This window comes from Zonotrichia albicollis, chromosome 35, assembly GCF_047830755.1.
Source record: "Zonotrichia albicollis isolate bZonAlb1 chromosome 35, bZonAlb1.hap1, whole genome shotgun sequence".
Taxonomy (NCBI): domain Eukaryota; kingdom Metazoa; phylum Chordata; class Aves; order Passeriformes; family Passerellidae; genus Zonotrichia; species Zonotrichia albicollis.
In genome coordinates, this window is record NC_133853.1 from 1,445,345 (window position 1) to 1,460,513 (window position 15,169).

Consider the following 15,169-nt stretch of genomic DNA (forward strand, 5'->3'; position numbering starts at 1 on the left):
AGGCACATTTGGGGAAGTTCTGGGTCTGGGTCTGGGAGGGAATTCAGAGAAAACTTCATGGTCTGGAGGACACTTTGCAGGAGCCGGGTGGTCACTTGGAGGGGCACTCAGGGATTCTGAGGGATAGTTCGGGATCTGGGGCAGCACTTGGGGGTCCAGGGGGGCACTTGGAGGTCAGGGAGGGGAATTTGGGGCCTTTCGGGGTCCGGGCGGGCCCTTGGGGGGCTCCGACTGGGATCTCTGAGGCGCGAGGGTTGCAGGGAGTTGTAGGCGACGTTCTAATACGCTTAAACGGGGCCGCGGAGCATCACGGCAGTTCGAGGCGCAGCTACAATGCCTCTCGGTGTAAGCGCGGGGCCGGACGGGAGATGAAGTCCCGGCTGGAACAACACTGGACATGCGCTGCGGAGCATGATGGGAGCCGTAGTCCCGGAAGTGACTCTGACGCTTTGTTTGGTAGTCCGGGAAGGCTCTTGGGGGAGCCTCCTGCGTGCGAGCCGCCACTTGAGATCCTCGGGGAAACGTAAGCGGTTCGAGAGAACTTGCGGGGAGTTCGAGGACCTCTAACAAGGCTCTTTAGGGTGCGGGGCACGGCAGGAGTTTTAGGCGCAGGACTGTTCTGAGGGGCTCTGGGGCCGCGGGGGAAGAGAGGAGATGAATTCCCAGACGTGGCTCTACCGGGCATCTGTGAGGTCGGGAACACTCAGGGGATCCAGGGACGCTTTTGGGGGTCCCGAACGGGCGCTGAGGGAGCACTGGGAGATACTGGAGGTTCTGGGGGACACTTAAGGGACAAAGGGGGGGCGGATCCCGGATGTTCTGTGGAGCGCGGGGCATGACGGGAGTTGTAGTCCCGGCTGCAATAGGGCTGAATCGGACCGCGGGACATGACGGGAGTTGTGGCTACCGTAGGCACCGTCCCCGAGTCTCCGATCTCTGGCGCTGATTGAGTTCGAGTGATGACGGGCGGGAGTCTCGGCAAATGGGACGTGGCAAAGGCGGGAACAGCCCATTCAACCTCTCCAGTCCCTCCCAGTACAGACCAGTTCATCCCGAGTACTGACCAGTACTACCCCAGTACAGACCAATATAACCCCAGTACAGCTCAGTTCATCCCAAGTAGAACCCAGTACAACCCCAGTGCCCCTCCAGTCCCTCCCAGTACAGCCCCGTCCCTCCCAATAACTCTGAGATTATTCCCAGTCCCTTCCAGTTCCCTCCAGTGTCACACAGTATGTCCCAGTGTCTCCCACAGCGTTCCCAGTGTTCCCCAGTATGTCCCAGTCCTCCCCAGTGTCACTACCAGTATGTCCCAGTCTCTCCCACAGCATTCCCAGTGTCCCCAGTTTGTCCCAATATCCCCCAGTGTCCCCAGTATGTCCCAGTCCTCCCCAGTGTTTCCAAGGACAGTTTCATCTCTCACGGTGGCCGTGGCAGCCAAACCCAGCAGTGGGGTCAGTGCAGTGTCCATGGCCACAGCCCCTTGCAGTGCCCAGTGCAGCTTGCGCTGATGATCCACCCTCACAGCTGGCCCAGGGCAGCTCTGCAGGGGCTTTGGTGGCACCTGGGGCTGGCACACACCTGAGCAGTGTGTCTGTTTGCAGTAGGGAAACTCAGCAGTTTGAGATTGCTGCAAAAAGTACAAAACAGGAAAACCCCTCTCAGGCTGGGTGCAGCCAGCTCTGCAAGCACAGCAGGGCCCAGGGCAGAGAGGACAGACAGGATGGGGCTGGGCAATGTGGAGCAAGGTTGTCCACACTGGGTCAGAGATCCAGGCAGAGCTTCTGTGAGCAGGCCAGAGCTGCTGAGGAGAGACCCTGGGTCAATGTCCATCACAGAATGCTGCAATCACCTCTGCTCTTAACAGAAATTTAATAAAATACACCTTTAAAACAGGAATGTATATTTTATTACTGCTCTTTAAAATCTTTCTCCATAACTGGACTAGGAAAACTTTAATGACCCTCTCAGGGTTTTGCTGTTGTTTACATCAGACTCAGTCCTTGAGAGTGTTTTGAAAAAACTTCTCAAGAACACAAAGTTAAATTTAGACTCCAAATTTTCTTGAAGTTTTAATGGGTCCCACTGAGAGACACGACTGGAAAAGTGTGCCCAGGTTCCAGTTAGAGCAGAACACTGGGGACAGTGATGACAGCTGGGGACAAACAAGGCCAAGGTGTCTCTGGTGCTGAGCACACCTGGATGTGTTTGAGGAATGCAAAGGGCCAATGCCTGAGCCCCAGCCCCTGGCCAGGCAGATCCTGTCCCTCCCTCCTTGCTCAGGGCTCTTCCCCGGATGGGCATTGGGATGTGGGGATGTGCAATGCCAAGGGCAGGAGCATGGGGCGGCCCCTGCCAGGCTGCTGAGCAGGGACAAGGAGTCCATGAGGCCCCAGCCCTGCAAGGGTCACTTGTCTCCTGCTCCTGCCTCAGGCCCAGGCCCAGCAGCCACGGCCAAAGTGCTGCCCAGGTTGGCTCTGGCAGGGCTGTCTTGCAGCTGCTGCTTATCCCTGTGCCCTGTGCAGCCCAGGCTGTCCCACGGTGTCCCTGCCCTGCGCCTCTGTCCCTGCAGGCTGTCGGCATCCCCGGCTGCCCCACCTGGCTGGGCCCTTCCTTTGCTGACAGCTCTGCCTCCTGCCTGCCTCTGCCTGCCCACGCATAGCCTGGGGCTGATACCAAAAGGGTTCATTCCATTTTTACCCTGCCTGTGAACTTTCAGCACAGGAACAAGGCATGCAGGGGCTGCTTTCCCAGCAAGGATGGTTGGAAAGAAGAAGAAGACATCTGGTTCATGGGTGCAGGGACAGAGAAAAGAAGGAATGAATCTGGGAACTTGGGGTGGGAATGGAAATGAATAAATTGTAATTCACATTTAGTGACTGTATAGAAGCAACACGATGGTAGAATTACATGTCCATGTGAGGTTGGGAGTTATCCCTCACTAGAGCTCAGGCCTGAATAAATGACACCCTCTGAAACAGCAAATTCGTGTACAGGCACAAAGCAGCTCTGTGCTCAGTGGAGTGGAGACTGAGGACAGCAGAGGAGCCCTGGGAGGGACTGAAGGGAGGTTTCAGAGATGCTGGATCCTTTTGGCATAATAGAGAACAGCCAGAGAAAGAAAGAATTAATGCAAAGGGCAGATAGGGAGAGCCAGACAGGACCCAAACAGAAAGGAATTTCCCTGCCAGGGCAGGGCTGTGGAGCAGCACATCCCCCAGCAGGAGCCTTTGTGTGGGCAGGCAGGGGCAGGCAGTCGTGTCCCTCAGTGGGACCCATTAAAACATCAAGAAAATTTGGAGTCTAAATTTACCTTTGAGTTCTTGAGAAGTTTTTTCAAGACACTCTCAAAGACTGAGTCTGATGTAAACAACAGCAAAGCCCTGAGAGGGTCATTAAAGTTTTCCTAGTCCAGTTATGGAGAAAGATTTTAAAGAGCAGTAATAAAATATACATTCCTGTTTTAAAGGTGTATTTTATTAAATTTCTGTTAAGAGCAGAGGTGATTGCAGCATTCTGTGATGGACATTGACCCAGGGTCTCTCCTCAGCAGCTCTGGCATGCTCACAGAAGCTCTGCCTGGATCTCTGACCCACTGTGGACAGCCTTGCTCCACATTGCCCAGCCCCATCCTGTCTGTCCTCACTGCCCTGGGCCCTGCTGTGCTTGCAGAGCTGGCTGCACCCAGCCTGAGAGGAGTTGTACCTTTTTGTACTTTTTGCAGCAATCTCAAACTGCTGAGTTTCCCTACTGCAAACAGACACACTGCTCAGGTGTGTGCCAGCCCCAGGTGCCACCAAAGCCCCTGCAGAGCTGCCCTGGGCCAGCTGTGAGGGTGGATCATCAGCGCAAGCTGCACTGGGCACTGCAAGGGGCTGTGGCCATGGACACTGCACTGACCCCACTGCTGGGTTTGGCTGCCACGGCCACCGTGAGAGATGAAACTGTCCTTGGAAACACTGGGGAGGACTGGGACATACTGGGGACACTGGGGGATATTGGGACAAACTGGGGACACTGGGAATGCTGTGGGAGAGACTGGGACATACTGGTAGTGACACTGGGGAGGACTGGGACATACTGGGGAACACTGGGAACGCTGTGGGAGACACTGGGACATACTGTGTGACACTGGGGGATATTGGGACAACCTGCGAACACGGGGAGTGCTGAAGGGGAATCTCTGTGGACTGGTAATGGACTCTGGGTGTGTACTGAGACAGACTGGGACATACTGGGAGTAATACTGAGGGATACTGGGTCAAACAGGAGACACTGGGGCCATTGCAGGGAGGACTGGGGGTACTGGGGCATCGTGTCAATGACACTGGGGGGAACTGGAAGGGACTGGTAATCAACTCAGGGGAGGGACGGGGCTGTACTGGGAGGGAGTGGAGGGGCACTGGGGTTGAACTGGGTTCTACTTGGGATGAACTGCACTGTACTGGGGTTGTACTGGTCTGTACTGGGAGGGACTGGAGAGGTTGAATGGGCTGTTCCCGCCTTTGCCACATCCCATTTGCCGAGACTCCCGCCCGTCATCACTCGAAGTCAATCAGCGCCAGAGATCGGAGACTCGGGGACGGTGCCTACGCTAGCCACAACTCCCGTCATGCCCCGCGGCCCGATTCAGCCCTATTGCAGCCGGGACTACAACGCCCGTCATGCCCCGCGCTCGACAGCCCCCCCCCCCCCCCCCGGGATCCGCCCCCCCTTTGTCCCTTAAGTGTCCCCCAGAACCTCCAGGATCCGTCAGTGCCCCTTCAGCGCCCCTTCGGGATCCCCCAAAAGCGTCCCCGGACCCCCTGAGTTCTCCCATCCCCACAGATGCCCGGTACAGCCACTTCTGGGAATTCATCTCCTCTCATACCCCAGAGCCCCTCAGAACACGGTCCGGCGCCTAAAACTCCTGCCGTGCGCTGCGCCCCAAAGAGCCCGGTTAGAGCTCCCCAAGATCCCCGCAAGTGCTCCCGAACCGTTTGCGTTCCCCCGAGGACCTCAAGTCGCGGCTCGGACGCAGAAGTTTCCCCCAAGAGCCTTCCCGCACCTGCAAACGCCGCGTTCGAACCACTTTCGGGACTACGGCTCCCATCATGCTCCGCGGCAAATGTCCCGCGCTGTTGGAGCTGGGACTTCATCTCCCGTCATGCCCCGCGCCTCCACTGAGAGCCATTGCAGTTGCGCCTCGAACTCCCGTGATGCTCCGCGACCATGATAAACTGCAATACACCCGCGCCTACAACTCCCATCAACCCTCGCGCCCCAGAGGGCCCCGCCAGAGCCCCCAAACGGCCCCAAATTCCCCTCCCTGACCGCCATGGTTGCCCCTGGACCCCCAAGTGCTGCCCCGGACCCCGACCTGTCCCTCGGAATCCCTGAGTGCCCCTCCAAGTGCCCACCTGGCTCCCCCAAATGTCCTCCAGACCCTCCAGTTCTCTCTGAATTCCCTCCCCAGACACAAAATTGCCTCAAATGTGCCCCAGAAAGTTCTGCACAGACCCCAAATACCGTGTCTGTGAAAATGATAAAAAAAAATCACAACAGGATTTAAATGGTACTAATTAGCATAAAGAAGGAGAAATCAATAGCCACACTGCTCAAAGAATTAATGAAGGAAATTATGTTTCTTAGAACCAATGACCAATAATTTTTTTGCTTGCAAAATAGGTATGGACTTTAAAATATAAATATTAAAATTAGGTAATACAAATATAGAATAATACTATTATAAATAAGAAAAATAATTTAATTTTATGAATTCAGTAAATTTTCTTTTTAAGGGGAAAGGCATAATTATTTTTATGTTTTGGGATGTCAGTCTGTAAAAGACAGTCCAAAGATCCCTCATCTGCCTCACAGCTGCCGTCAAGGACGGAGATTAAAGCCCTCCCCAAGGACTGAGACTGAGACCCTTCAAATTCTAACCCAGGGGTGCTGGCCTGACTGGAGCGGGATGTCTGCCATGGGAAGCGGGAGGTTTCCCATAGGAACCAGTCCTGAAACAACGGGCCCCGCTCACTGCTGGCATCGGTTTATGCTGTTCAGAACTGGACTGTCTGTACCTGTTCCCAATGGATTTATTCTCCACTGTGCCCTCCATGTGCCGTCCTGCTCCCCTCCTGGGGGTAGATTATAATAGAGCCCTGAGTTAACCAAAGACTTTGAGACTCTCCCCGACATGACCAGACGGAACTATTGGCTGGACCACGAGGATCCCTCTGTCGGCAGCTATTCCCCCCTTCCTTTTCTCTGTCTCTCTATCCTTTATCCCCATTCTACTCCTTCTGCTGCATCTGCTTTGGGCACTCAATAAAAGGTGCATTTGTTTTGGTTAATACTGAAAGTCCCCTGCTGTGTGTCTTTGCACCCTGAGATCAGTGAAATGAACCATCGTGACCCCCCTTGTACCAGGGGATGGTGAGACGGCCTGATGGGGTTGCTGCCCACAGTGTGTGAACTTGATCTTCTTGGTGGCGACTGCACTGGTTCATCTGCTCTTGCTTTCTGGTCTCCCTATGCCAGAATTACCTTTGCCACCTGCTTTTCTTATATTGTGGTTCTGTGTAGTTCCTTCAGTAGTCAGCCCTTCCTAAGTTCACTCTTGGAATAGGGGATCATCACCTCCCCATCATAGCGAGTGCATTCAAATGCACTTGAATGCATTTGGCTGCATTCCAAATATGGTCCCTGTTTTTGATTTACTGCGGAATCTCTGTTTGTATTTTCTACCTCTGTCGAGGCTGGGATTGAAGGTACTTGAGATGATATTTGTTGTTCAGATTAAGGTGGTTTTTGTTTCTTATCAGTGACACAGCCTCACAACCATGAGTTCTGCAGCCTTTCATCTAAGGCACAAAATGGCTCCCTGTCTCTTGTTACAAGGCCTGGATGGTGCCAAGGAGACCATGGTGATACTGGGGATCCAAGGAGACCGTGGTGACACTGGGGATCCAAGGAGACCGTGGTGACACCATGGACACTCATGGAACCATGGGCATTGTGAACACAGCAGGGCTTCATGGAACCAAGGAGTCAATTGGGACTCTACCAAACCTCAAGGAACCAAGGGCATATTGTGACACTGAAGAACTTCAGGGAACCAAGAGTCTCTTGTGACATGGGGTGGGGTACTCATGAAACCATGGAGACCATTTTGTAACTTCAAGGCCTGATGGAACCAAAGGGTCATTCTGGCACTTCTGGGCCTTGGAACCAAAGGGACCACAGTAACACAGTGGGGCTCTGTGGAACCAAGGGGCCATGGTGACATCGTGGAGTGTCACTGAACCAACTGTCCACGGTGACACTGCAGGGCCTGATGGAATCATGGGCACCATTGTGACACTACAGGTTGTCATGGAAGCAAAGGGCCATTGTCACACTCTGGGGCCTCTTGGGATCCAAGGGCAGTTGTGATACCATGGAAATGATGGCAAGTGTGGCACCATGAAACCAAGGAGACCATTGTGACCCTACAGGACACATGGAACTAAGGATTCATGGAACCGTACAGGACACATGAAACCCAGGGGCCATTGTGAAGCTGTAGGACGAAAAGAGCCCATTGTGACACTGTGGGCCCCCATGGATGCAAAGGTCCATTTTGACATTGCAGGGCCTCATGGAATCCTGGAGACCACTGTGAAACTTTGGGGCCTTGTTGAATTAAGTGGCCCTGCAGGGCCTGATGGAACCAATGAGATCCCATAAAGCCAAGGGTCCATTGTGACCCTGTGGTCCCAAGGTGTCGTGGGTTGACCCAGACCAAATGCCAAGCATCCATGTGGGCTGCTCACTCACTCCCCTCTGCAGCTGGACAAAGAGAATTTAATAAAGGGTTCATGGGTTGGGATAAGGACTGGGCAAGATCACTTATCAAATACTGTCCTGGGAAAAACAGGCTTAGCTTAGAGATGTGAAATTCAGTTATTACTAACAAAGTCAGAGCAGGAAAAGGGGAAATAACATATGCCACTCACCTCCCTCGTTCCAGCTCTGCTTCCCACCCCAGCAGTGCAGGGAGACAGGGAATGGGGGTTATGGTCAGTTCATCACCCATGGCTTCTGCCCCTGCTCAGGGAGAGGAGTGGTTCCCCTGCTGCACTGTGGGTCCCTCCGAAGGGAGACAGTTCTGCCGGAGCTTCTCCCATGTGAGTCCATTTCAGGCGCAGCATCCCTCTGCAAACTGCTGCAGTGTGAGTCCATGCCAGGGACAACAGTCCTTCCCAAACAGCTGCGGCATGGGTCACTCTTCCAGGGGTGCATTCCTGCAGGGACAGGCTGCTCCAGCCTGGGAGCAGGGCTCCTCTCCCCATGGCTCTCCTACAGGGTGCCTGGGTCTCCAGGGCCTGGAGCACCTCCTGCCCCTCCTTCTGCACTGACCTTGATGTCTGCAGAGTTGTTCTTCTCACACGATCTCCCTCTGCCCTCCTCTGACTGGAGTTAAAACTGCACCACAATCTCTATTTTGATTTCTTTTTCAATCTGATATCACAGAGGCGTTACCACCATTTGTAACTGGCCCAGCCTTTGCCAGAAGCAGGTCCATCTTTGAAGCCACCAGGAATTGGCTGTGCCAGACACGGTGGAAGCTTCCAGCAGCTTCTCACAGGAGCCATCCCTGTGCCCCCCTGTGAAATACAAAGCTGTGTTTCATGTCAGGTACATACAGGCAACATGGTATTTGTGATGGTAATTTGTGTGGAAACTGACCATGGGATAGGTATAAAGATGAATTCTAATAATTACTGAGGAAAGCAAAGCTTGGAAGAAGAAGGCCTTTGAACCTAACTTTTGTTCGTAATTATCTTTGATAAGTCTTAAAGTGATATAGGAGCATTTGAATTAATGCTTTTAGGATATTGCTTTTTGACAGGAACTTTCTGCTTGTAGATAAGCCTTAAAGAGTTTTGCAATAATAATAACCTTTTGAAGTATAATTTGAGAATACTACTTGTAGTAAGGATCTTTGAAACTACAGCTTTAGAATATATAAAAGGAAACATGCTTATCTCACACCTTAACAAAACTGTGAAAAGCAGCATGAGAAAGGAAGATGAACATCAACTCAAGGATTTATGGTTTCGACCAAGTGTAGCTGGACATCACTGTTATGAGATTTATAGTCCTTGCAATTAAAAGGTAGACCCACATCTGGAATCTGGACCACACCATCTGGGAGATTTCTTCCTTCTTTTGGAAACTGAACCACCACCATCTGGGGATACTCCTTTCTGGGATACATCCTGAGAAAAATTAATTCACAATAGGTATAGAATTGGGATGTAAAAATTGGGAATAGAAACTGCTGAGAAAGCTGATGAATACCCCTATAAATACCTGTAACCCTCAATTATCAGTGTGCAGTTGGAGGGAAAACTTCCCCCACCGTACCCAGCGCTGTATTGCTCATGCTTTACCATATTAATTAATAAATTGATTGCTGCTTGAATATTGGCCTAGCCAAGCTTCTCATTTGTAACACAGTGTTCAGTGGCTGCTCGAGAGGTCTCTGTACCTCATGCCATGGGAATGCTTGGGAGGGGCTGGAGGGGTTGTCCCTGTCCCTGTACCCCCAGGCCATTCCCAGGGGGTCTCCATCATTCTCACCCCAGGGAATGCCTGGGGCGTCTCCCTCCCTCTCATCCCTGTGCCAGGGGGTGCTCGGAGCAGTCTCTGTCCCTCTCAGCCCAGGGGATGCTCAGGAGTCTCTGTCCCTTCACCCTGGGGATGCTAGGGGGGTCTCCATCCCTATGGCCTCAGGCAATGCCTGCGCAGGGCTGGGGACCAGGGGCTCTGTGTTCCTCTCACCCCTGAGGGTGCACGGGCTGGGGGGGCTCTCTGACATCCTCACACGTGAGTAAAGGTGCAAATGAGACCATGAGAACGCAACCTGCGGATCTGCTCGAACTTGGATTGTACTGAACAAGAAATGGAAAGGAGTGAGGGAGAGAAATAAATCAGAAATGTTCTCAGAGAGAAAGAAATATGAAAAGGCTCCGGCCCAAGACCGTGTACCTCCCGGGGACACCCGTAGGGCGCAGCGCCTTTCACAATTCCAGCCAATCAGAGGAGGCACTAACCAAGTTCCAGCCAACCGGAGCCTTTCTCGCCGATGACTCGCCGGTTGCCAGGCGGACCCGCAGAGCCCGGCGGCCCCGGAGCGGAATTTGGGGCTCGGGCCGGGGGGACGGATCCGCCCCGGGGGGGTCCCCGAGCCCCCTGCCCAGCCCTGGGGCCGATCGGGGGCTCCCCCACCCAGCAGCCGGTGCTGCGGGGCCGCGGGGCAGAGCGGTGGGAAAGGGGGGTCCGGGCTGGGAGTGAAGGAAATGCGGGAGGAAGGGGAGGGAGAGGAGGAGCGGGAGAGGGAGAATCCCGGCGCTCGCAGCGCCCGCACTCCGAGCCTGCAGCACCCCCTGCCCCGGGAGCATCGCCCCCAGCACCGAGCCGCAGGTGACGGCGGAGGCCGAGCTCGCCTCGGCTCCAGCCAGGGGTCTCCGGGAGGATTTTTTGGAGAGTGTTCAGAGCAGGCAGATGCCGGACTCGACCCCCGGATATCTCCGGGCTCCCTCAGAGGAGCTTTTCCGGGGGAGAGGAGCCGCGATCGCCCCTCGGGAGGGTCCCGGGGGGTCCACGTGGGGATGGCCCGGTACCAACGGGGCGGGACGTTGATTTTGGGGATCCCCGTGAGAGCCGGGGCTCTGGAACGGGGGACCCCCGGGGCGGGGAGAGGGGAAGGGGCGATACCGGAGCTGGGGGACCCCCGGCAGCCCGGAGATGAGGCGGGGACGGGACCCCCTGACCCTGACAGGGGTGTCCTGGGGTGACTTCATGATGCTCGTACCCCATCGGTCCGTTTAGCCCAGAAATGAGTTCTGCACCTTTAATGCTGGTTCTGAGGGCGAAGGGGAGGAGGAAGAGCAGTAGTTTGTTTTCATACGCTGCACTCACTCCTCCACATTCCGGGTCCTGGACTGTTGTGATGCCTTAAGGAGCTGGAACAGAGGCCACATGGAGTTAAGAGGAATAAAGTTGATTTTTATTGAAGTGCCTTTAAAGGCCACACCCTGGCAGCAGAGGAGCCACAACTGTGGCTCTGCCTGGATGGCTCCAAGATGGGAGCAAAAGAGGGCTTGGTCATGAGATCTCACATTTAAACAAGTTTTAGTCCATTTGTATATAGAAGTTATCTGCTCAATTAATAGTTTCAAATGATGAAGTTACATCTTCCTTGCTTGCATGCCTGCTGTCCTCTTTTCACATTGTTTATGCTTTGGGCCTGAAGTTTTAAGGGATTGTCCTTGAGTCTCCAGCTAGAACAGGATTGTTGTGTCTTCACCACCCTGTGAAAAGATCCCAGTAACACTTAATATAAAACTAAAAGCTGCACATCAAAACAGAATGCAAAAATTTACAACCTAAGGTATCAGTTGTCTGCAGTTGGACAGACAGCAGGACAGAGCTCTCCTTTGCTTTTAGTTAGTTAAAACTAACTCGCTGAGGCAGAGAAGTTCCTCCAACTGTGGTTTTTCTTTTTCTTTGGAGCTGTTTAAACCTGCTCTGGACTGAACACCCAGAACACCACTGGCAGCTCCCAGCTGTGGCCCACCAGGCTGAGCCTGGGCCGCGGCAGCTCCAGTGCTGGAGGGGCTGTTAACAGACTGATAAGAGACTGATAAGAGACTGAGTGAGCCGAGCTACAGCCCACGGAGGGACTTTCTGAGTTTGTCATCTCTTTTGGAGCGGCAAGAGGTTTTATTTTTTAATATTGTTCATTTTTTTGTGCTGGTGAATGCTTTGCCTGTTAAATAAACAGGTTTTTTCCCCTTTTCTCCATGGAAATATTTTCTCGATCTGGTTGGAGGAGGGGCCGCTTGAATCTGCTTTCTAGAGGAAACGCTTTTGGAGATTTTCTCCCAAATTTGCCCTAAACCAGGATAGGGTGTTGGGAAGAGGGGAGAGCCCCTAGTGACAGGACTGGGGTGAGGCTGGAGAAGGGGACCCCAAAACCCCCCAGCATCCCTAAGCAGGACCCTGGAGAGGGGAGATCCCCAGTGCCCATGGGATCTCCAACAGCCCTGAGACAGGGGACCACCAGAACCCCAGAGACTGGAAGTGGGAAAATCCTGGTGGCTTTTTTTGATTCACTCTTGATTTTTGAAGGTTTTTATGGACACCAGATGACTTCAAGTGATGGACTTGGGTGGGAGGAATCCCCAACCCAAGGCATTCGCACCTTGTTTTTCCCCAAACCAGGATTTCCCATTCCCAAACCTTGGCAATATGGAGCAGGAGAAGGCTTGGAGGAAGAGGAAGATGCCCCGGGACACCCAGGCAGGTGAGGAGGAAGTCAGTGCCCCTTTCCCCTCTCTCCTGCTCCATCTCCCAGCCCAGCACAGCCCCCAGCTGCAGGACAACCCTGCTGCCAACCCCATCCTGCTGGGGATGCACTGGGGGGATCTCCTTCCCCTTTTGGGTGGCACGGAGCAAATCCCATCCTCTCCTTGTCCTTCCTCCCCCAGAGAAGGAGCTGAGGATGGAGACCAGGGAGGAAAAATCCCCACAGCAGAACCTCATGGAAGAGGCCGCTTTGAGTGACTCCACAGTGCAGGAACCCAATGGGGAGGAAAAGCCCCGGCAATCCCGCACAAGGAGGAGCTGCAAACCCAGCCCAGGGTGCTCTGAGGAGGAAAGACCCACCCTGAACCAGGAAGGAGGACAGAGCTTCAGCCAGAGCTCAGAGCTGGTGGCCCATGAGCAGCTTCATGCCAGCGAGAGGCCCTATGAGTGCTTGGAGTGTGGGAAGAGCTTCAGGAAGAGATTCAACCTGATCTGCCACCAGAGGATCCACACTGGGGAACGGCCGTACGAGTGCTTGGAATGTGGGATGAACTTCAGCCACAGGTCTGACCTGGTTGTCCACCAGAGGTTCCACACTGGGGAGAGGCCCTACGAGTGTCCCAAGTGTCAGAAGAGGTTTCACACCAACACCCACCTCCTTGTACATGAGCGCATTCACACCGAGGAGAGGCCCTTCTGCTGCCCCGACTGCGGGATGGGCTTCAGGCACAAATCCACCCTCGTCACCCACCGGCGCATCCACACCGGGGAGAGGCCCTACGAGTGTCCCCAGTGTGGGAAGAGCTTCTCAGACCGCTCGTTCTTTACCCGACACCAACGGAGGCACCGGTAAGGGCAGCCCTGTGAGTGCCCCAGCTGCAGGGGGAGCTTCCTGCATTGCTCCAGCTTCATCCCACATGGGAGGACCCACGTTGGTCAGAGCCCTGGCGATCCACATTCCTGGTGATCTGCATTGGGAAGGCGGCTGGATATTATTTTGTTTTGACCCTAATTTTCTTTGGATTCATATTCATCCCTTTAAAACAGAGAAAATTAGGGTAAACTCAATAAATTCATCAATGGCATCTAAAGCCTCACTTTTTACTTGTGTTTCAGGGCAATCTGGGATTCAGGGAGATAATTGGGAGAATTTGGGGGTATTTGATGTACTTGTTTCCCTTTCTTGGCACTGAAAGAGACAAGAGGGTTCAATCTGTCACCTCAATGCCACTGAAAACTACTCAATCCCACCCCAAAATTCCTGGATTCCACAGCTCTTTGGTGTGGAATAGGGTTGGAAGGGGATTGAGCAAAGTGGCCTTCAAATCAGGAGGCTTGACATGGGCATTAGGTGGGGCAGGATGGGTGGGATGGGGTTTGGGAGGTGGGAAATGGGGGAAATATGGCTTGGGAAGGGAGTCATGATGTCCACGAGGGGTGGGATGGGTTGGGGTTGGGACTGGGGAGGTGGGCTGGGGTCTGGAATGAGACAGCCAAAGTTGGGGAATGATGAAGGGAGGGGGAGCCCATTACTGAATGAGTTCTTGAATAATCCACATTCCTGAAGAGATTTTGGAGTATCTCATGTTTCTGAGGCAGTTTTGGGGCACTCCCCAGCTCTTAGGGGTCTTTCCTGAGAGCAGCTCCATGGAGCCCCATTGCCAGGGGTGGTTGCCTTGGGCACGAGCAACCTTTAGGGCTGGTTCTGAGCGTGAAGTGTAGGAAGAAGAAGGGGCAGCTCTTTTTCAGAAACTGCACTCCTCCACATTACGGCTCCTGGATGGACAGGATGGACAGACAGACAGCGGGACAGAGCTCTCCTTTGCTATTAGTTAGTTTTTAGCTCACTGAAGAAGAGAAGTTCCCTGGACTGCTCTTTTTCTTTTTTTTTTCTTTTTCTTTGGAGCTGTTTAAACCTGCTCTGGACTGAACACCCAGAACATCACCAGCAGCTCGCACCTGTGGCCCACTGGGTCAGGCCTGGGCCACGGAATTTCCAGCACTGGGGCGACTGATAAGAGACTGATAAGAGACTGAGTGAGTTGAGCTACTTCCCACAGGGGGACTTTGTGAGTTTGTAACCTCTTTATATTTTATTGTTTAATATTGTTCATTTGTTGTGTTGGTGAATGCTTTGCCTTTTAAATAAAGAGTTTTTTTCCACTTTTCTCCAAGGAAATGTTTTCCTGAACCAGCTGGGGGAGGAGCTGCTTGAATCTGCTTTCTAGAGGAAACCTCTTTTGAAAGTTTTCTCCCAAATTTGCCCTAAACCAGTGTAGGATGGTGGGGAGAGGGGGGAGCCCCAAGTGGCTGGATTGGGGGGAGGCTGGAGAGGGGGAACCCAAAACCCCCAGAATCCATAAGCAGGACCCTGGAGAAGGGGGATGCCCAGGACCCATGGGGTCCCCAGCAGCCCTGAGATGGGGGACCACCAGAACCCCATAGGAATGAGACTTGAAAGAGGGAACTCCTGGTGGCTTTTTTGATTCACTCTTGATTTTTGGAGGTTTTTATGGGCATTAGGTGAATTGTAGAGATGAACTTGGGTGAGAGGAATCCTCAGCACAAGGCATTCACACCTTGTTTTTCTCCAAACCAGGATTTTCCCCAAACCATCCCGCAGTGACATCCCCCCTGTACCGCTCTGGGTAAGCTTGGTCCCAAACCTGACCCCAATGCTGGTCTCAGTCTCACTCCACATATAGACACACTCCAGCTCTGTATTTAATCACATCCCAGTCCCAGACTCGACTAGCCCCAGACCCAATCCCAACCCCAGCCCTAAAGCCAATCCCATGTCTAGCCTTAACCCCAATCCCAGCTCTAATCC

General features: G+C 53.4%; 1 protein-coding gene and 1 long non-coding RNA gene across 2 annotated transcripts; both read left to right on the plus strand.

Moving 5' to 3' along the window:
* The first annotated feature begins 366 nt into the window (after nt 1-366).
* Nucleotides 367-6,335, plus strand: LOC141726504 (uncharacterized). The gene is made up of 2 exons (XR_012577697.1): nt 367-523; nt 4,828-6,335. It is a non-coding gene; the product is annotated as an uncharacterized LOC141726504 (long non-coding RNA).
* Nucleotides 6,336-11,686: 5,351 nt separating this feature from the next.
* On the plus strand, nt 11,687-14,396 carry LOC141726503 (uncharacterized). The gene is made up of 4 exons (XM_074531413.1): nt 11,687-11,751; nt 12,256-12,337; nt 12,522-13,188; nt 14,246-14,396. Exons 2-4 carry the CDS (start codon nt 12,283-12,285, stop codon nt 14,352-14,354), a joined length of 831 nt encoding a protein of 276 aa, XP_074387514.1. The 5' UTR covers nt 11,687-11,751; nt 12,256-12,282; the 3' UTR covers nt 14,355-14,396.
* Nucleotides 14,397-15,169: the final 773 nt, after the last annotated feature.

Coding starts and splice junctions, on each gene's coding strand:
- LOC141726503 (XM_074531413.1), top strand. CDS start 12,283: ATGGAGCAGGAGAAGGCTTGGAGGAAGAGGAAGATGCCCCGGGACACC. Junction 12,338..12,521: donor GCCCCGGGACACCCAGGCAG/GTGAGGAGGAAG, acceptor TTCCTCCCCCAG/AGAAGGAGCTGAGGATGGAG. Junction 13,189..14,245: donor CGACACCAACGGAGGCACCG/GTAAGGGCAGCC, acceptor TTTTCTTTGGAG/CTGTTTAAACCTGCTCTGGA.